The sequence below is a fragment of the Primulina huaijiensis genome, chromosome 2, assembly GCF_012295235.1.
Source record: "Primulina huaijiensis isolate GDHJ02 chromosome 2, ASM1229523v2, whole genome shotgun sequence".
Taxonomy (NCBI): Eukaryota; Viridiplantae; Streptophyta; class Magnoliopsida; order Lamiales; family Gesneriaceae; genus Primulina; species Primulina huaijiensis.
In genome coordinates, this window is record NC_133307.1 from 28720058 (window position 1) to 28741967 (window position 21910).

General features: G+C 34.0%; 4 protein-coding genes across 10 annotated transcripts; 1 reads left to right on the forward strand and 3 right to left on the reverse strand.

Moving 5' to 3' along the window:
• Positions 1-220: 220 nt before the first annotated feature.
• Positions 221-1944, forward strand: LOC140971354 (uncharacterized). Of its 2 annotated transcripts, none has more exons than XM_073433576.1 (2): positions 221-1050; positions 1723-1944. In XM_073433576.1, the coding sequence occupies exon 1, from the start codon at positions 256-258 to the stop codon at positions 1036-1038; it is 783 nt and encodes a 260-aa protein (XP_073289677.1). In that variant the 5' UTR covers positions 221-255; the 3' UTR covers positions 1039-1050; positions 1723-1944. The 2 variants fall into 2 exon arrangements, with proteins under 2 accessions (XP_073289677.1, XP_073289678.1); XM_073433577.1 differs by having other exon boundaries at positions 221-1038.
• A 2931-nt stretch (positions 1945-4875) lies between these two features.
• On the reverse strand, positions 4876-10056 carry LOC140971356 (uncharacterized protein At2g24330-like). 4 transcript variants are annotated; one of them, XM_073433582.1, is made up of 7 exons: positions 9851-10056; positions 9362-9428; positions 8576-8833; positions 7787-7931; positions 6134-6243; positions 5478-5904; positions 4876-5388 (listed from the first exon to the last, which is right to left on the reverse strand). In XM_073433582.1, exons 3-7 carry the CDS (start codon positions 8828-8830, stop codon positions 5126-5128), a joined length of 1200 nt encoding a protein of 399 aa, XP_073289683.1. In that variant the 5' UTR covers positions 8831-8833; positions 9362-9428; positions 9851-10056; the 3' UTR covers positions 4876-5125. The 4 variants fall into 4 exon arrangements, with proteins under 4 accessions (XP_073289683.1, XP_073289682.1, XP_073289684.1 ...); XM_073433581.1 differs by having other exon boundaries at positions 9362-9441; XM_073433583.1 differs by lacking the exon at positions 9362-9428 and having other exon boundaries at positions 9851-10055.
• A 1599-nt stretch (positions 10057-11655) lies between these two features.
• On the reverse strand, positions 11656-12693 carry LOC140971357 (putative cytochrome c oxidase subunit 6b-like). The gene is made up of 5 exons (XM_073433585.1): positions 12431-12693; positions 12219-12316; positions 11961-12039; positions 11795-11829; positions 11656-11756 (listed from the first exon to the last, which is right to left on the reverse strand). The coding sequence occupies exons 1-4, from the start codon at positions 12575-12577 to the stop codon at positions 11800-11802; spliced, it is 354 nt and encodes a 117-aa protein (XP_073289686.1). The 5' UTR covers positions 12578-12693; the 3' UTR covers positions 11656-11756; positions 11795-11799.
• Positions 12694-13063: 370 nt separating this feature from the next.
• LOC140971355 (uncharacterized) lies at positions 13064-20564 on the reverse strand. 3 transcript variants are annotated; one of them, XM_073433579.1, is made up of 10 exons: positions 20301-20564; positions 20105-20172; positions 19288-19349; positions 19050-19199; positions 17673-17849; positions 17231-17443; positions 15118-16757; positions 14326-14391; positions 14174-14243; positions 13064-13922 (listed from the first exon to the last, which is right to left on the reverse strand). In XM_073433579.1, exons 1-10 carry the CDS (start codon positions 20495-20497, stop codon positions 13248-13250), a joined length of 3318 nt encoding a protein of 1105 aa, XP_073289680.1. In that variant the 5' UTR covers positions 20498-20564; the 3' UTR covers positions 13064-13247. The 3 variants fall into 3 exon arrangements, with proteins under 3 accessions (XP_073289680.1, XP_073289679.1, XP_073289681.1); XM_073433578.1 differs by having other exon boundaries at positions 17231-17446; XM_073433580.1 differs by having other exon boundaries at positions 13783-13922; positions 14174-14232; positions 17231-17446.
• Between the last annotated feature and the right edge of the window lie 1346 nt (positions 20565-21910).

Here is a 21910-nt window from a genome sequence, read left to right on the forward strand (position 1 = left end):
ATAAAGTGCAAGTAGCATGAGATAACTGAGATTCGCAACAAATTTAAAATATGCACTAAGGTTTAAATGAATAAAAAAAAATTTATTGTATTTGGATGGTAGGTGACAACTAGCATATTTTGTCAGCTGCTTCATATTCACATGGTTTGGTTCTTAGGGTTTTTTGTATTATTGCATCACTTGGACACTCACTCATTCTATATAACACATGCACTGCTTAATCATTCCTATCCCATCTTTTAACTTAATTGCAATATGGGATACTCATCCAAGATTTTAGCTTTTCTCTTCCTTTCCAATATTTTGATCTCCATTTCCACGGCCACTCCAACCATCGAACCTGACTGTGGCTCTTGTTCCAAGCCTCCCGTCATCCCCGTAGTCCCACTCCCTCCCGTTATAGTACCTAAAGTACCCGTGCCACCCGTGACTGTAATCGTCCCTCCCGTTATAGTACCTAAAGTACCCGTGCCACCTGTGACCGTCATCGTCCCTCCCGTTACCGTACCTAAAGTACCCGTGCCACCCGTGATTGTAACCGTCCCTCCCGTTACCGTACCTACAGTGCCCGTAGTTGGAGTCATACCTAAAGTACCCGTGCCACCCGTGATTGTAACCGTCCCTCCCGTTACCATACCTACAGTGCCCGTAGTTGGAGTCGTGCCTTTGCCACCGGTAACTCTGCCACCCGTTTCCATTCCTAGTTTGCCATTACCACCGGTGGTGATCACCACACCAGTGAAAGGTAAGCCATGCGAACCGCCGGCACATAAGAAGGCCACCTGCCCCCTAAACACACTCAAACTTGGTGCCTGTGCTGCTGTTCTTGGTGTAACGGTTTCCGTTGGTGCGGGATATCCTGCTGCCAAGAAGTGCTGCCCAATAATATCAGGGCTTGCGGATGCTGAAGCTGCAGCATGCTTGTGCACAACTCTTAAAATAAAAACCCTCAATCTTAAAATATATGTTCCAGTGGCCCTTCAGCTACTCGTCACCTGTGGCAAGACACCACCTCCTGGCTACACTTGCGCTGTCTAAGTATATATTCAAGTACACCCCCTACTTCCATATCTGCACTTCATTTTTTAAAAGCAAGTTAATATCTTTAGAACACCATACCTACACTATCCAAAGCTAAAAACCATTTGAGCAGTTCATAAATTTTAATTAACGAAGCTGCGGATTCACGAAAATTTCTAAAGTTGGTCCTTTACATTGACCTATATAGACTTTTGGTTATCTGATTCGTCAAAATTTAGTTTTAGCACAATATAATTTTTTTCCCATATTTAATCCTTTTTTTAACCAAAATTTAGTCTGAGTACAATAATTTTTTTTTCACATATTGAGCCCATTTTTTTGTTGGTTTCCTGACAGTGACGCAGAATATTCAGCAATTTTTCCAACGTCATGCCGATGTTCGAGCTAAAATAAAAATAAATATTAAAAAAATAGTTCAAGTAAGATCAAACTGTAAACGATTAGATGGCGAAAACCTAAACTAGGTCACCTTACGCAGTAAAAACAGAATCATCGTCTCACCAACTTCTAGATTTCAAAACGGAAACGCAGAATCTGAGTTTAAGAAATATAAAAAAGTGGTTTTTTAAAAAATAATAATAACTTTATTTTAGTGATGGCAAATACTCCTTAATTTTTATTATTCGCAGATTAATTATGAAGAAAAAGACTCTTAATACATTGCATTTTCTGATTATACAGGTTTTTGTGCGAATTGAAGGATGAAGTCATTTAATAGACATGAGAACATGTCCAGTTTGCAGTTCCATTTTCCTCGATTCATTTGTGTTTTACTTAGTCGTTTGCCATTAATGTTCAGCTCCATTTCATTCTGTAAACTAGTAATTTCAATTCCTAAAATGTATCTATTGTATATTGTTTGTCCAAGGATGCAATTCAATATAATGCGTGTTTTTTACTTCATGGGAAAATTTTCCCATCGTATATGAATTTTATATGTTTTTTGTACAATTAATGTATATATATTAAATATTTCTTTTTTTTTTATCGAGTACTTAAGGTGGAAAAAAAATAGAGAGGGAAAGGTGATACTGATTAAATGAATATAATTTAACAATTTTTGTTGGGTTAGTCCTTAAAATGTAATAAGGTTGCTCAATCGTTTTTCCTGCATTCGAAGTTCATTGCAAATTCCAATATAATAAACGATTTAGACTTAAAAATTTACGTAAATTATTGACAAAAACAAAACTATTTCCATCATAAAAAAATAAATACATATTCGAGGTTGTATTATTTGAAACGGTACGTTATGGGACCAGTTCCATGTTAAGGGCACATGAACTTAATTCTTCTTTGCGCCAATCGAATTTGTGGTGCCTGCCAGACTCGACGAAATTTTTTTTCCTATTTCTTCACGTCACTCTCCGAAGCCGGAACACGACATCAAAAATATTTCTGAAAATTCAATAAATAAATAAATAAAATCAANTATAACATATTAAGATTTTGAGAGAACACGAGCTCTAAAAAAATATAAATATGTTCAACTTGGTTTGTACGTTATTTTAAAACAGTAAACTCATTTACAGTAAGCTATATCTTTTAGTAAAAATGCCACAAAAAATGTTCTTCCCTTCGCATACAACGTCTTAGCCGCGGGTTATATAGTCGTCTTAGAAGGGGGAATTATAGGGAGAAAAAATGTTCTTCCCTAATGGGATCTTTTATAGGCCCTGAATTTCAAACAATATTTAAACCCTCATTATTTTAAAAATATAGAAAATATTGTTTCATATATATAACATAGCCGAAGCTACAAATGAGTCGAAAATTCAAAGTTGGTATATGAAAACCAAACTTTGAAAATTTAGTGGACAAAAAACCAAAATTGAACAATTTATTGGACCAAAAACACGATTTCCCTGAATAAATTCACATGGTTTGTTTCTTAGGGTTTATTTAAGATAGTTTCAGTAAATTGTGTTAATAAATTTATCTATCAAATCCTTCTATGAATTCCAAATGAATCCATCCAAATATAATGCAGCATACAGTACATGTTCACCTTAACTTTTTTAATTCAGCAATTTCATTTTTTTAAAATTCAGCAACTCCTTTTTTTTGGCACATTAAATCCGTTCAACGACGACTTGTAAAGTATTTGTTCACCTTAAAGTTTATTGATCTAGTTCAAGTGTTCTCCGTATATTTTCAAGTTCTGGTTTAGTGATATATAAATCAAGAATTTACATAAGGTCTCTATAATAAAATAAATAAATCTTCTAGATAAAAATAATAATAAATAATTAAATATTTAAGATTCTATTTTATGAGGGCCAGAAGAATGTTAGGGTACATGAATTTAATTTTGTCTTTCCCGACTAGATGTGTGGTGCCTGCTAGACTTGATGAAAACCTCTTGTCTGGGTTCTGCGGCCATTTTATTTTCTGTCTCGAAGTTTTGTAGTTGATTACTGCTGCTAATATAATATATACTAGAGACACACAAATTATGTTTATAATATAATACATGCATATTATGTATTTTACATATTTTGTTTCTCAAGTTTTGATTTAGTTATGATTTTTACAAAATTAAATATGATGTAGGATTTAGAAAATGTTTTTTATATAATTATAAAGTATAAAATTTAAGCATACTCTATTATTATAAAATAAAAAACTAAATAAACAATAATTTAATACATAAAATACAATCGTTTTTATTTTTTGAAAGATTCAAATTCAAGAGCATAATTATATATGCTAGAGCCAAATATGTGAGGGAACCTTTGAAAATAAAAAATAAAAAAAAAAAAAAAAAAAACTTCAGCTACAGTAATTAGTTTAAGTATTGAAATTTCTCCCTAATTAACAGTACGGATACCAACAATGCTAAGTTACTTGCCATTATAGGTTAGTTCAAAAGGTGAAGACTTTCAGAAAAAAAGTTTTAAAAAAATAAAAATAAAAAAATTGACAACTTCTAAATTATGGAAAAACCTGACTATATTTTAAAAAAAAAATCAGATTTTTCATTTCATAAAATGTGATATTTTTTTTTAGTGACACTCATTTTGGATGTATTTGAAATACATCACAATTAATTTGATATGAAGTAGATTTGAAATCTTCAATTTTGTTCGTTCAAGCAAAATAAGGCAAAAAAAATTGAAATCGATATATTTGAAATTAATTATCTCACGTCCATCGATTCAAGGGAACTATAGATAGATATAGCAATCCTTGTCGCTTATATTCTTCTTATGTTTCAAGAGTGGGTCTCATGTGAGACCGTCTCACGGATATTAATCTATGAGACGGGTCAACCCTACCCATATTCACAATAAAAAGTAATACTCTTAGCATAAAAAGTAATACTTTTTCATGGATGACCCAAATAAGAGATCCGTCTCACAGATACGACCCGTGAGACCGTCTCACACAAGTTTTTGTCATATTTCAATTAATCGAGTTTTAATCAATTATAAAAAATTTGTTGAACTACGATAAAATTCTTTGAATTTTTCTATAATCAAGATTCCAATTTTTGTACATCTTTTCCTTTCCTATGGACGTTTACAGCTACAATAAATAACGGTGGAGAATTAGCGATCAAGAAAATAATAATATAACGGTGGAGAATCAAGTCATCCTTTTACGTAAGATATCTATTATTAATTAGATTTATCCCTGAAACGTGGTCAACCCTTTATCACTTGGGAAAAAATCCTTCAAATATTTATCCTTTGGGTCATGAAATGCAAATATCTTCGCAATTGAAAATTTTCCCGCAGTCTCAAGTCTTGCATAAAGCTTGGTGAAAACTCATTGTCCACTTGTGCCAAATCAAAACAAAATTAATTTATATATATATAGTGAAACTGCCAATTCACGCATGATAACTTTGAACCAGTAAGTAATTTCTAATAGATGTTCAGAAACAGCCAAATAACATGCTCTCAATCATATGACAAATTTATACAACAAAAATTTCATGTTCTCAATCTCGTATTAAAAGTAAAAACTAGGTTTGTAATAAATAATGTCACAGGAAGAAACGGCCAACGTTCGTGTAAATTACACCTGATTTTGCAATGCACAACCACACGATATACTCAGTCCCAAAAAAACGAGAATTTCAACTTTCGAGAATCTCGGCGGTAGCAGCTGAAGCAATAACAGCGGTAGCAGCAGCCACATCGCCCGCGCTCGGTGAAATTGCATCAGGATTCAAGTCATCTGCACCTGGAATGACTTCGGCATCATTGACAGGAGCCAAGGCTGTGATAGAAGGGGAAGTCGAGCCCGATATATGTTCAGAAGGTTGTTTCAGTCCATTTAAAGCCTTGCAATGAGGGCAGTAGTAAGTTATGTATGGGAAATCTTCCTTCCTTGCAAGCCCTGCGAATATTGATAAAAAAAAAATTATGAATCCTTGCAACCACATCAGTATGATTTAACCAATACTTGGTGCAGAAAAATCTCGTTACCGTTGTGCATATGACAGTTCCCACAAATCAGTGCATAAGATTGTCTTGGATCCTCCCCCACAAGCAACGCAGCTAATCGAGCAATCCAGCCTCCATCATTTTTGTTCAAACCTGTTTGAGGATGATGCTCCACAACCAACTGGTGTTGATCAGAAATGTCGGCACCCTTAATTTCTGCAGTCGTAGCCATTTGTTCTTCAGGATGGTGAGCGGATGCACTTCCCCTGCTACTAGTTTTCGAATGGGACGCCTTCCTGTTTCGCAGTCCAGCAGTCCTTGCAACTTCCACGTCATTGCTTTTTCCAGTATGAACAGCATTGTTCTTAGCCTCATCTTCCACATGAAATTTCAGACCAGAATCCAAACCCAATTTAGATGCCAGTACAGTAGCCGCAGCTGCCTTGGCTGCTGGATCAGGGTCATACCTCTGCACTGAAGATTCCATATGAGAATCTAATGGATGCAGTTATAATAGACCGCATGTAGAAGAAAAGTTCCATCAGCCAACTATTTCTAGTCCATGTCATTTAACTATCATGTCTAGCTTGTTCCAGTGACAGATATATAGAGAAGGGAAGTGCATAATGTAGGGGCAACTGACACAACAACGCACAAATATGTTATCATAAATTAGAAAATAGCTTGTTTCACTCTACCTGTATTAGTTGTTGTGTAATGTAGTAATTTGTCTTCTCTTTAAGTTCATTTATTTTTGCCTGCCTTTCAGCACGAAGCTTTTCCAAAGTCATTTTGTCCTTTCGGTCACCTGTAAATGATAGAAATTTTACTTTCACAACTAGAGCAGTCAAAAGAGGCATCTTCCTCCAAGATAACATCGACGGATTGATTACATGAATCATCCAGGAAGAGAAGCCACTAATGGGTGGGATAAAAACATGAGGATTCTTCAGTGTCTTATGCCTTCATTTTCATATCGAAACTCTAAAAATAGGGCCTACAAAATAATCATGAAGCCCATGAGATTTAAACCACACTGAACAGAATCAAGTACTATGTGGTAGGAGAAAATAAATGGATAATTAACAAGGTCTGGAAACTGACTCTCAGTTCACCCCTCCCCCATTTCAAAAGCCATCATCAAATAATCTTTTATGAAAGCCATCATCATGTTTGCTATACCCTACATTATATCATAATAATATAACAAACTTGGTGTCTGTTTGTCACAATGATACTCTGACAAGAAATTAACAAACTGTGAGATATGAAGCGACTGCAACTAACCTACCCAACTAAAAGGCAGGTTAGAAAGTCAAATCAATTAGAGGTACGATCAATTTACAGATAAAATTGCACTCCTGATCTGAAGTTATAAAACCTGGTTTTCACTTGGTGGTTGAACTCAGACTCACTCGTTCAAATTTCTTAATTTTGTGAATTAACTGAGAGGTAACTTTCGACAGTTGCATATTCTGCAATCTTTGAGCTTAAATCAATCTCAATGCCATCTTCTTTTAATGCATGAACAAGAGTTCTGAAATCTTTAGTTCCTTGCATGATATAAAAGATCAGACCAGTGAGTGATAGCACGTATGCTTACGCAAACCTCAAGGCTCAACCCGATGGCAGTAACATACAGATCCATATATGATTCGTCCCTATCCAGATTTCTCAGCTTGCATATTCAAATTTCATTATCAGCATTCCAGTTAAAATTAAATTCACGAGAAATCAACGGTTAAACGGATACAAGTATAAAATTGTCTCTTCCATTTTTGTATTTACACAACCAAAAAAACAAATACTCAATTCAGATTTGATACTAAAATAATTTTTTGGCCTTGCCGATCCCATCAACAAGTATCCTTAACATGTCTAGCTAAGACAATAAAAAATAAAAACTTCTAATCTTGAAAATGAATTTGAAAAAATCAACTGTTTTAGTGGGCCATGTTCCGAAGGGCTACTAACAAAACGTTCAAGGTCCGGTTAGAACCAAACTCCAAAAGGAAAGAAATAAAAATTGATAATGACATGTGATGGTGGTTAAGACCAAAAGCAATGTAGCAATAGGAGCCGAGAAGATATACATGTCTAAAATCAGATAATGGCTCAGTGAACTCTAAAATCTCAATCAAGTCAAGGATGATGAATCAGATCCTGGTTAAGGCTGGAACCACAGAAGCAAAAACACATAAATCATCATAGTATGCAATTCCTTATAAAAATTCAGAACAGAGTGGCTTTCACATCCTTGTGCAGCTTCCAGGCATCATATAAAGACAATGACAAGCAATTTTTTACAACAAAATAGGGTATGAACTATAAAGTGCACTTGAAATGCTTACACATCCTGGTGAAGCTTCCAAGTGCTGAATAAGTAAGGAATGATAATGCTGGAAGCAGAAACATGGGTAAGACTCTGAATGCCCTCATTTTCCAGTTCAAGTGTAACGATCTCGTGGTCATGATAGCATAAACTACTGCAACAACCTGAAATTACGAAAACCTTCCATGAAATCAGAAAACACCAAAAATTAAGCTAAGAGAGCAAGGATAAAACAAAATAAAGCCTCTTTCATTTTCAACCCAACCATAATTATCAAAAACCCACAAGGCCACAACAAAGGGTGAAAGACAAGAAGGAAAAATTTACAAGTTTCTATAAAAAATTTACATGAAGACAAATTTTAATTTGAAATTAGATATCATAGTTTATATATTCAAATAACATGTGTGTGTGTGAAAGAGTACAATGGTGTCAAAGTTCTACATATTTCAATATGTAACATGATTAATGAAGTATCTTGAAAATACAATGGTTCCAAGGATTCACTAAAAGTGTGGCAGGGTAAAATGCAGTTGACCCAAAAAGCATTTATTACAACTCTCAAACTTAAGAAAATTAGGAGAAACGGTGATTATAACTAGCTAAAATTCTACGAACTCTGATAAAATAAACAACAATCAAAACGATACAGTCAATCGTAGTTTTTTGGAATAGGCATGGCTGTATTGGGAATCAAGGAATGTAATTAATTAAAATAGTTCACCAAATAAATATGGGTTGGCATTACTGTTGATGCAACTGGATTCCGTAGCTCATCGGTCAAAGCAGTATAATAAAGGCACTCTACCTCAAATATTACAGAAAAGGCAATCAATTGCCTAGTCATTCTTCGCCAACTTTGAGAACGCCTTGTAATCCTGCCAAGCACGGCAGCCTCTTCCTTTGATATATGTTGCAATCTCTTTTCAAAGTCGTCTCCATGTGCTCTAAAAAGTGCACCCCACAATCTTGACAGCACTCCTTTTTTCTCTTTCTTTGTTTTAATCTCAGTGTCTTTCGATTTGACGGCCTCCTCATCCTCATTCTTAGATACTCCAGCCATTTCCTGTTAAAAATTGAATATTGAACATATTTTTATAAAAAAAAAATAAGTGAAGTCAGAACATCTTCGACATGATTACAGGCAAACTTAAATCATTTCAGTCATACTCCAGTCCATGCCAGACTAGCATATTCCCTCCAAATTACCTGAAATTTCAACTGTATGTTGTTTTTCACTATTTGGTCAAACCTGTGTTGATGGGACCGATTATCATCAAGTGGCATCAATTATAAGGAAAACAATTGTGGAATTGTTGTGATAGAATGTCAGTTTCGTTGTTAACAACTGGCTTAAGATAATTATGTTTGCTTTACGAACATTGTTTTGTCTTGAATGAATGAGAAAATAGATCTAGTTTAGGCATTCTTTGAGGAGCACCAACTGACATGATCCTAAGAACTGCAACAATACATTTCCCATTTCGAGCTTGGGAATGCTCCAACAAGAAGCGTTAGAGGAGCCAAACAAGACAGGATTAAATCAAAATATTCATTTCATATGCCAAATGATACTAAAGTTGGTTGTCTTTACTTGAAGGAAATCTTCTAGTTACTAAGAGATCTTCAAGGTGAAAGCCAGCTCGACAGACCCGCCACAACTGCAATGAAGCACTAAATTACGAAAAAAAAATACATAAGGTGGCAAACTGAAGATGGAGCAACAACCTAACAGGAAAAAATCTAGGTCACATCACGAATAGCAAACGAAGCATGGATCAAACACTAAACAACAAACAAATGCAAACTTCCATCATACGACAACTCAAACGCCCCATAGCTCCCATAAAACGAAAAATATATATATAATAACTAAAAGATCTTAGGAAAACTGAAAAAAAAAATTGTCAAAATACGGAGATTCCATCTACTGTCACGATATGGAAAGAAATCAGCAGACTCAAATTTCAAACAGTAGAATTACGATCGGAGTAAACAATACTTTGGTGAAAAGCTTAGATTGGCCATCGACACACGAATCATAGTAAATCTTAAATATGCCGAAATGATACAAATTATTCACCTTCGACCGCTGAATCAACTGTGCCGCTGAATTGGGGACACAAAACAAGAGAAAAATCCACCCATACTCGATGCACAGATTCAAACAGTGTGGAACTCTCGAGCCTTTTCGATTGTGTTGTGGTAGGGGAAATGAAAACACGGAAACTTCACCATTCCCTCAGGAAACCCACGCGTATCTTTTTGAATAAATTCTATTTAAAAACCAAATAAATAAATTATAAAATAAAATGGAACAATCCCCTTCATACTTTTATTGCAGTTTCCGCCTTCGTTGTTCAAATGTCCCGAATTAAAGACAGGTAAAATTAGTTAAATAATTTCGATCAATTTTTTTTTAAAAAAAAAATTGAACTTTTCAAATGTGAGGAAAATTAATTAAATAATCTCATCATTTTTTTTTAAGAGATTGTAAGGAGGTCATTCTCTTAAAAAAATAGTTGACCGATCTTAAAAAAAAATATTACCTCATTAAAGACATTGTAATAAAATTATAAACTATAAAATTGATCGTTTATACATTTCTTGATAACTAATCAAAATAATCATATAAGATTAAACTATTTTATTTATTTTTAAAATTTATGGCATTTTATAACAATTTTTAAATTTCTAGATATAGGACATAGGTAGGTATGGTGACCACACAATTAAGATAGTTCGTTTGCATATCTTAATTATAATATATAGTTAGTATTGAATTACAGACAAGGAACGTGAAGAACCATCTAGAAATCAAATAGCACTATTTTTTAGTCTGAATTAAAAATTAAAATCAAAGTTTTTGTTTTTAGAAACGAAAGATTATTTGCAAATTAGAATTCATAATTGCAACCGTAAGTTGAATTATTTGGTGGATCGTTGATTCATAATAAATATTCGTCAATTCAAAACTCAATAATTACAAGGAAAAGCACCCTTTAATTACAATCAATCAACCAATTTTTTTTAAAAAAGAAATTATGAATAGTAAGAAAAATATAAACTAGGAGAAAAAACAATATTTATTATACTGTAATTTGTACGTTTTTTTATTTTTGTCATGTTAACGGTTAATTCAGTGTACTAACTTATGCTCTTTTTTTTTTCTCAATTTTAATATTTTTTGTAAAATAGAATAAGTTATGTCACTGGTCATATCTATTTATTTGGCTTTCTCCAAATACTTTACTTCAATCCCAATCTTATCTTAAGCATCAAAAGTGGTGCACAAGAAAAGATCTCGATGCCCTATAATATTCTTATTTGTGTTTAAAAACCGTTACTAATCATAAAGTAGAGAACATGATTCACATAAATTTGAATTTGATGCACATCGAATACACAATCGTCACAAGGAATGATTCACCGAAGGTTTTCCCGCGTATTAAATATAATAATATTTTAGTTTTGGTAACTATAAACCTATATATTTTATCAAGTTGCATCAAATAATATTATTATTATTATATTCCTCTGCGTTAATAATTTAAGAAATCTAAATTATTTATTCAGTAACCGATATACTAATTTTAAAAAATGAGGACGGACCAAATATAGTAACGATGAAAAAGGTAAAACCAACTCGAAACGGATCAACCTTACTGATATTCATAATAAAAAATAATAATCTTAGCATAAAAAATAATATTTTTTCATGCATCTATAGGATCCGTGAAACCTTCTTGTCAAAACCAATTGCTAACCATTACCAAAAATTCAAAAACTTGCGAACCCAGATACTTATTAGTGTTTTTTTTTTTGTGTTTATGATTATAATTTTCCGACATCCGTTTTAGAGTATTGAAAGAAATTCACATAAAAATAATATAAAAACAATTAGAATGGAATATTTGTTTTATTAAATAGTAATACATAAACTGGTAAAAAAAAAGGTGATTACAACATATAAAAACCACAAAGGGTTAGTAGCCAAATTCATTTTTGTTAAAAAATTCATGCCATGAGATTTTAATTCTCCTTGATGCTCCACTGATGAATCTGCGAAATCAGTAATTAGTAATTGAATTAGATATAAATTTTCAAAAATACATAATTTAACATTTCATGCTTCATTACTTACAATAATATATGGAAAAAAATGTGCCAAAAGTAATATTATGATTAATTACCCATTCGGGACACATTGATTTGTAGTAATCCGCAACCTTCTTGCATTCTTCTGCTTCTGATCCTTTTTCTTTGACGCACCTAATTAAATAATAAAACAAATATTAGGAGAGGCTAATTTATCATCTTTTACATTTCATCGAAACTTTTTTTTATCTGTGATTTAACTTATAAATTTATTAAGTTATCCATATTTTATAAATTTATTATTATTCATATATTATTTATTTCTCAGACAAAAAAAAAAAATATAGGCATACTTGTGATAGTCGAAGTAGCTGTCGTAGCAGCGGCGCATTCGAGAGGATGCTGTCTCTACCTCGGATAGGGCTTGCGATGCGTCGCTCTTGTTCATCACCTGTATCCATAGATTACGCTCATATGTCGTCTAAATGGGACAATGAAATCATGAAAAAAAAATTGATCCCTTAATTTGTTTCCAAAAATGAATGAAACGATGATGAGGAAATACCTTAGGGTTGGTGGAGGAAGGCGGCGGAGCGCGAGAGACAGGAGGAGATTGCTGCGGCGGGCTGGGAGCCTGGTCGCCTCTCGTCACCTTGTTCACATCTCGGGCCCTCATCCTGTCGTGAGGCTCCATAACTGATGCTGTCGACATTTTTTCTAATTATTATTGTTGTTGCTAATAATTAATTAAGTTGATCAAAATCAACCAAGTTCTTCCTTCTTTCGCTGCAATTTGTGGACGGTTTCGAACTTAAAGAACATATATCACAAGTCATAAATAAAGTAAAGAAGAAGCCAAAAGTTGAATTCGGATAGAACACATATTATTATAATAATCTTACTAACGAAGTCATGTACGTACGTGTCAACTGAGTAGAGATTCTTTCATTGTATATGAATTTGGGACTCGTGAATCATCATCCTTAGTATTTTTTTAATAAACGTGTTTCGAAACACGTGTGCCACGTACGTAGAAGATTCCTTTTAATTTTATGTATAATAAATATAAATACCGAATAAATACTGGTTGATTATTTTCGTTAATAATAAACAAAACAGCAGAACAATTAATTACCTTCTGTGTCGGGTCGATAAGGTGAGATGCCTTTAGAATACCATTTTAGATGGTATAAACGTCGAGGTATTTCCAACTTAATGATTAATTTATCATGCATGTTTCGACTGAAAGAGTTTGTCATTTCATACGAGAACTCTAAAAATAATAATAAGTAGAAAAATTAGAATTTTTTTATTCGTCTAACTAGCGATGTGATGGACTGAAGCCCATAAACTGGACAAACATGGCCCCAGAGAAATAAGGCTCAACAAACTTTCTTCAACATCTCCAAGATGGATTCGGAATCCCTAATGTCCTCGCTATCTTGTGATTCTTCATTTACTTGAGAGAAATCAACACCAGTGTAAGTCCGGATACCAGGGCCATGTCCATTGCAATCCCTTGCTCGCCCTTGCTGTGCTCGCCTGACTTCTCTCTGGTGTTCTGTCATCTCAGGTTGTTTTCTTTTCGTGATAAAATTAAGCTTATCAAAGTCCTGTTCTGATCCATATGTAGGATTTCCAATGTTTTCAACTCTTTTCGAACATTTGTTTAGTGTAGTTATCACCTTACTTCTCTGCAGCCTATTCATGCCAGCTTCCATATGACAGGTTATATTGCATAGTTTTATTTTTCCACTTCTGTATAGCTTGTCTAACACAGGAAGTAGATTTTGTGGAAAATCCAACTTGATCTGTTCTCCATAAGTTGAGTTCCAGAAACTAATGGTCGGCTCACATATGGTTGGATTCGGGTGATCAAGAGTTCTTTCCAGGAGGGGCTGTTGGAGCTTGAGCATTGAGGAGTCGAACTTCAACGATGACGGACATTGCAGCAAGCGTCCAAGGATTCCATTCCACAACATTTGGAGTTGATCATTTGTGTTCTTGTCGAGTAGATGCATATCCGATAGCCACTCAAGCAACGGACTTGATGTACTCTGATGAGATATATATACATATATAAAAGCAAACATTTAATTATCTAGTAGTTTACGAAGCAACAAAGCATCAGTAGCAGCTAAATTTGTAATATTAACTGTAAAAACTAAATAGACCCTTAGGATGTAAAGCGGGGATATGAAACAAAACGCTCAACCAACCAACAGTTGAACAAACTCTAGGGCAAACATAGCATTGTTTATCATTATTTAATCTTCATGGCCAACACCGTGGTGGCAAAATAGCATACCTCGATTAACATAACAACATCTTCCTGCCGCTGGAGGCATCCGACCAAATTGACCAATTCTGTGAAGAAGCTGAGATTCAAAAATTTTTAAAAATAATAATTGATTCTACATTCCTCAAAAGGATGTTAAAACATAGAAGCACTGAGGATACCGCGATACCAAAGAGAAATCAGATGGTTCGGTTCCTTGTTTATTCGTGCGGAACAGCTTCATACACCTGCAAGAGATTTAAGCCACGGACACACCATATGAAATGCTGTCAACGTTTTCACCAAGGAAAATATTAGGTATCTAATGGAAAAATTCATTTCTTTCAAACTTCAAATTTCAAGAGTAGATACATAAAAACAAGAAAAATATAGACCCCAAATAATCTCTCTGCCGGATAAAACACACAGACGGGGATTTTGGGATACAGAATTACAAATTTATTTAATCATAACAAGCACAATTTGATAGAATTAAGAAATTACTTATTCATCCACAAACGAAAAGATAAAAGACCAGCAAAATATTGTACAATGTGCAGATATTTCACTAATAACACTAGCAAATTAATTTTTGAAAATATTAAAAAATTAAATACCGCGAGTTCCCATTTAGGATCCAAATGTAAATTTCCAAGACATATGAGTCCATTGATTCTCAGTTGTATAACTCACAGTACCATTTATGTCCATTAGCAAGATCCAAAAGAAAACAAAGGTTAAATTGCCCTTTCTTTCCAAGTAAAAAATGCAGTCTGTTCTGAACATTTTGATTGGTCATGTTGAAAATGCATCATTCATGGTTTCTCACCTAAGAGGTAAGATCATAAGTTTACAGTAGCATATTTGTATACATACATCACTACAACAAACATCCAGTTCAATTTTTACCTCTTTGGAAATCAGAGAATATTTGCAGATTTGTGCAGTTCAAAAGGAAATTTTAACATGCTTACCGAGCTGCTAACAACATGCCATTTTTTCTGACATATTTTCTGCCATCATAATCTGTGCTTTTGCTTTCTTTGGAGCGTATGCTCGATGTCAATTGCTTCAAAATCAATATAATAATGCTTCCACAAAGTAGAACAAACTCGTCAATGTTTTCCTGATGGAGATCATTTCCGCTGCCAACTGTTAATATGGTTTGTTCGATAAATCCATTCAATATTGCACAAAGATCCTCTAAGAAATTCGTGATGGGGAAATGAACAGTCAGAGAAGCCCGTTCAACAGATGCATAAAGCAACTTCCATGGTTCGACAACAATCTGTAGCTTGAAATTGATATGAGAAGAAGACCACGCGGAAAAGGGATATGCGAGGAGAAGTAGTACAAGAGAATATCCAATATTGTTCGCCTCCGTATTCAGAATTGATCGACAGTTTTCACCATCAATAAAGTCTTTGAGACAATTCGCTAGAACCACCCAGATTTGTAAGCCGTCAACCAAGGTGACTCTATACAATGAACATACAAATGCCTTAACAACTTCATGAGAGTGGTACGAAGATGATAGAAACTTCATAAAGTCCTGCATCTTCTGTAATAGGGATTCATGTTCAAATTCCTTGGAAGATGAATTTATAATAACAGAGAAATAGAGAATACTTAGGTACACTAATGGTGTAACCTTCTCCTCAAAATCGAAAGAGCACATACTCGGTACTATTGCACGTTTAATCTCAGAAGCAGGCTCTGATTTTTTAATGCACGTAAATTCTATTCCCAGTTTGTAGAGAGGAGATTCCAGAATGGAGGATTCCAATCTCTCGGTCACCACCTCTAAATATTTAAGGCATATGCAGGAATAATAGTAGCTGCAATGATCTACTGAATTCACATTTTCACATACTTTTGCCAGGAATCTGAAAATTGTATTCAAACACTGCATAATGTCATCATAAGTAATGGAGGCACCTGCTATAGATCTTTGAACTGCTTCGAGAAGAGATTCAAATAATCTTAAGACAGCTTCATTTGCCTGTCTTCGACCTTCAGGATTACCGGTGGAATTTGACTCTTGATTTAGAAGAATAGATATCATTTTTAAGAGCATGTCAAGCTGGCAGAGGTTCCGAGGAGAACAAATCACTGGATAAGGTCTCAAAGGGTACTTACCAGACGAAAGACTACTGACTGAGGTATTTTTAAGCAATAATGTGTGGATTTCCTGGTTATACGGGTCCGCAAAATTTTGCTGATTTTTCCCCAGTATCATAGCATGAAGGAGATCCAAACAGAAGTATAACAAGATGTTCTTGCTGTCTGCACAAGTTAGAAAGACCAATTCAATGATAGGCTCCCAGACATTTTTTATCACCGACTGACAGCTAACAGAACCTTCGAGTTTATGTAGAAGATAAGACCATGTGCTCAAGCAAGATGCATGGACTGACACATCCAATTTACTTGACATAATTCCTATAAGGGGTGTCATAATAAGCTTAATTCTTTTCAAATATTTGTCAGATTTGGTCCAATCACTGTTGCCTTCAGATGTGCTCAATACTACATCACCATGTTCTGAAGCAAAAATACTTGGGCTATTAACAGGAGGCTCTATCAAAGCATCAATGAGACCTTCCCATGCAACCTGCAAAGAATAGGAGGGGCAATAATTTGCCTTAATCACATGATGAAACTTGGTTCAACTGCATAAATAGTATCTTATCCTACTTTCTTCATTTGGATATATAACTTCCTATGGCAATGATTATACTTCATAAAATGAGGAACTTAGGAACAACATTAATATGTTAACGACCAAGGTACCTATGATGCTGCTCCTGCTGTTTAAAATACTAATCTGGACAAGAATAAATGTATAGCATAACAATAAATAAGACTAGAAAAGTGAACAAAAGCTACACCCATTTCAATAAAAATCATGTTAATGTCGTGAACAAAATTCGGGACTCTCACTGTCCATTCAACTTTATACAAAATGGAAAATGACATGAGATAAAAGGATGATGAAGAATGCTACATCAGGTTTAAATACCACTATCATGTTAAAGGTGATCTTAAACATACACCTATTTTAATTCTTTATGACTGAACAAATACCAGTGAAGCAATCTGAACTTGTGAGTCAAAATCTGAGAGCGTCTGCTCGAGAATTTTCAGCATCTCATTAACCAGATGCTTGTTCTTCATTGCATATGGTCCAAGTAGACGAATAAACCAACCCCATGCTTGAAGACTCTGAATCTTCATCCCCTGGTGTACTAGTTCCTTCATAGCCGAGAGTAATTTTTTGTTCAAGTCTAGTACAAGTGCCTGCTTAAATTGCATCACGTATTGCACGTGTTAGTGCATGAAAAGTCATGCAATTCCAGATTAACTTTTAGATGCACGCAATCTCAAATGTTATTAAACACAGAAAATAAAACGTAAAACAGAAACAGATTTTGAAAATAATTATATCCAGGAAGTTGAATTAGAGACTCATGCTGACTGCTGATGGAACACATTGCAGTGTCCATAGCAAGGGATTCAATAACAGTACCTTGGAGAGAATAACTGGTGGAGGGCATATTATTGGTTTAATCTTTAGCAAACATCTTTCTGAAATATCTCTGTCTCTTTTGTCGACACTAACAAGCCGTCTGTAAATGGGAGGCATCCACACGCTAGAAATACTTCTCATCTCTTTAGCCAATGAACTAGTCAACTTCACCACAGCCTGTCATAGCAGAATTGATGAGTATTGGTAACGAAAACATGGCCATGAAAGAACATGGAATACCTCCATCAACCCAAGTGTATAGGATAAGCATTATTCGCCAATTATGCACCTATACATTGCAAATAGGACTATACCTGGTAAAAGTATATATCTGTAATTTAAGGAGTATTATGATGTTAAAATTTTTAAAAAGGGTGATACAAGCGAAATGCGTAACTATATTTTTATCCAGCAAACAACCAGAAATTGGAAGAACTTTAGGAGGTTATGATGAGGCACGATGAGGCTCATCCCTTCAATAAAGCGTGTGTTGACTGTGAAGCTCGCCCTGTGATGAGCCCTATTGATCAAGGCACCCATTAAGCAAGTGTCCAAGTGAGAATTTCGAACCCAAAGTCCAATACAATCTTATAATCATTAATGTTTGTTAAGTCTAATGAATATTTATTTAATTATTATTCAATAATTTGTAAATTACCTATTTAACAATATATAACAAAATTTTATTCAAGCACTTAGATTATACAATATATTATGCTTTAGCGAGCCTTCGGCCTAAGCTATACAATATCCATGAATGTTAGTATGCCATAAACCTCCAATAACTATGACGTGAACCAAAATATAAAGTTATGGAGTGAGTAAGCATATAAACGAGGAATCTTGTACTCGTGTGACCTTTAGCATTTGATTTGTTGTTTAAATGATTGCTACAAAATAATAAATAACATTTTATCTCCTTCGTTTTCTAAGCAGAAAGTGATTGTATTGATATTTTAGAACTGTAATCCTTAGATTGAGAATATGCATGAGAATACATACATACAAAAATTAAAAGCTTTTGCCACATTGATGATCGGTATGCAAGTATTTGACATTAAAATTTCTCCAAATAAAAATTATTTTCATGATGATTTGTCGCATGGACAGAAAGCCTTTTTGGCACACAATTGAGCAAATCGTTTGGGCCTTGTACTCAGTTATCAACCGCAAAAAGAGCATAATCTCAAAATGTAACTCTTCTATTCGTAAGGTGGTGCAGTTTAGTAGATATTCTTCTAAGCAAGCAAATGGGATTTCAAATGTCTCAGCGGGCTTCAAAAAAAAATATTGGAGAGTTTTGCAGGCAACAATTTTAAGATCGGTCTTGCAATTAGAGGCGGGCCTAATATTATGAAGTGAACATGAGCACGACACCTGCATTGCTTCGAATGTTGTTGAGAGCGAACCACTTGGATTGTCGATGGCATGGACGATTGCCCTTAGCAAAGAGTGAAGGTGCTGATCCAGCATGGATGAATTAAATTGTTGGATTGATATACACCATACCCCTAAATTACAAACAGACTGCAACCAACAAAATCAAATGGTTATTGATCATGCCTAAGAGAAGTATTATGAGCCTAATATATTGTGCAAACCGATATCAACTGACCTTGATTTTAGTGGTTGCAATGACCTTTACCAGGGATTGAATTACTACATTAGCATCATCACCTATATAGGATATAAATGGAAACGTCAATCAAACAAACTTCTCCAATAAATTTCTTTATATTATTAAGCACATGGATTTACCATTCTTATAATACAATTAGTTTATGCCCACACACAAGAAATTATAAAAAGACGCCAACACATTAATAATTTCAATTAAGCAGAATAATTGGCTTCTTGCGTAAGAGTTCACACATGCGAGTAGGCACATATATGTGTAAGTAATACATTTGTAAATAACAAAGAAATGTTGATTCCTCAGCTTGAGCATAGACATGGTTAACAGATTGAATCAATCCAGAACCGATTTGAATTCAGTCCATTTTAATCCGAGACCGATTATATTGGTTCCAGGATGAATCGAATTCAACAACAATAGTGAATTGAATTGGGTTGCTCCAAAATGGATTTGGAACCATTACCAGCCGGCAGTTATATTAGATAGCATATACACTACATACGATTTCAATCCAACTTAATACGATTTTGATTTTGGATTGGATTAGACTCTTAATCCGGTAAATACAGAACCGATCCAATCCAGTATCATACATGATTTCTTATCAAAAAAAAAAGTATCATACATGATTGGTTTGATTTCATCATCCGGTAATCCGGAACCGGTCAGGTAACATGTCTACCTGAGCTGAGCATCTATGTGGACAATCTCACTCAAATTTATGACAAAAGCAAATAAATTCAACAGTTTAACAGTGCTGAAGAATAATAGACAAAAATGTACTAAATCTACCTACCTCCAATTGCGGCCAAAATAGTAGGGTCGTAAATCATAAATCCCAAGCACTTTAAAGCCCGCGCAGCGCTATAAACCACGAACCAGTGATTAACAGCATAATCCAAACTTTACGCGACAATTAAAAAAAATATAATCCCATTTCAGAGTGAAAAAAATTAGAGCTCGATAAAATAAAAAGAGTGGGGGAGGCGTACATTTCTTCATCATTATGAAAGATATCTGGAAGGAGTGAGAACAGTATAGCGTGAGATGAATCCGCAAATTTCTGAATGGAAGAAGAATCAAAAGCTGAGATTTGTTGCAAGTGCAATAATTTAGGGTACGCTAAAGCTTTGTTCCCTGATAATAGAAGAGCCATAATTTCTTCCATCTGCTCTATGAAACCCGCCATTGCTAGGGCTTTTTTCTGATGAAAGGAAAGACCTTGTATGCTGAGATGAGTCTTATCAATTCGCGCCAAAAAAAATTGCCGCATTGGTCCATTCGAAGATTTTTTTTAAAATTTTTTTATTTAATAAGGAATTTTAAAAATAATCAAGATTTAGTTTGTCCTACCCACAATTTAGTCTTATTCCATAAGTCTGTGTCTTTTTTTTTTTTGTTCACTTTGTACTCTGTTTCACCATATTATTGATGTCGAATCAAATGGTACTACCATATGTTAACGTATGATCAGATATTGTGTCTCGTGTTTTATCAATAATTAGACAAAATAACACTAAAAACAAAATATAATATTTACTACAGTAATATAAAATTTGGATTTCGTTAATCATAATACCAAAATTGAGCAAATTATAATTCAACCAAAAAAAAAAAGGCCAATTTATCAAAATTCATGCAAATTGCAATCCCCAATAAATCTTAATGCGTGTATCTTGTCTACTTGTGAGCACTAGAGATGTTCAAACTTCGGCTAAAACCGAAAAAACAGAAAATCCAAACAAAAAAAAAACGAACACTAAATCGAACCGAAAACGAATTTTATAATTCAGCTATAAATGTTAAAGCTGAAATTTATTTGGTTCGATTTCGGATTATATATGTCAAAATCGAACCAACCAAAAAAACCGAAATTTCATTAAATTAATAACTTTATTTTTATTATATATTTTTTGATACGATATCAGTGAATGATGAATTATTTTGAATAATATTTAGTTGATTGTTATTTATGTAATTCATTTAAATTTTATATTTAAATGTTTTACTAAAAAATTATGTAAAAATATAGTATATTATATTCTACAATATATTTAACTTATTAATTTAAATAATTGTATCAAAACCGAATTAACCTAACCATTTCGATAAAAAAATCGAACCGAAAAAAAATAATTCAGATATCGAATTATATATTTATAAAACCGAAATAAAAAACCGAAAATCAAACCGAACCGAAGCGACTAATTAAAACCTCTAGTGAGCACTGAGCATAGGTCTACTGGGTTGGGTCATCTTGGTAAGATGTTGACCCATCAAGATATAGGGCCTGTCCAACCCTCAATGGTCCAGCATTTCATTTTGGGATCTGATGACTTTTATTAGGAGCACAGGCTAAAAATATTTGGCTAACTTGTTTGAACATGAATACTAGTCGGCCCGAGCCCGTTAGCAGCATCATACCTGAGATATGGCCCGAGGCGAAGTTGAAAATTTCGGGTCCATCGAATAAAAGGCCGCAAAAATTTTGTCAAAACTTATCAACATAATATTTATTTATATAATTTTTCAACAGATAAATCCTCAAAAAAATAAATAATCTATTCTCAAATAAATAAATAAAAAAACTCTCTTGATTCAC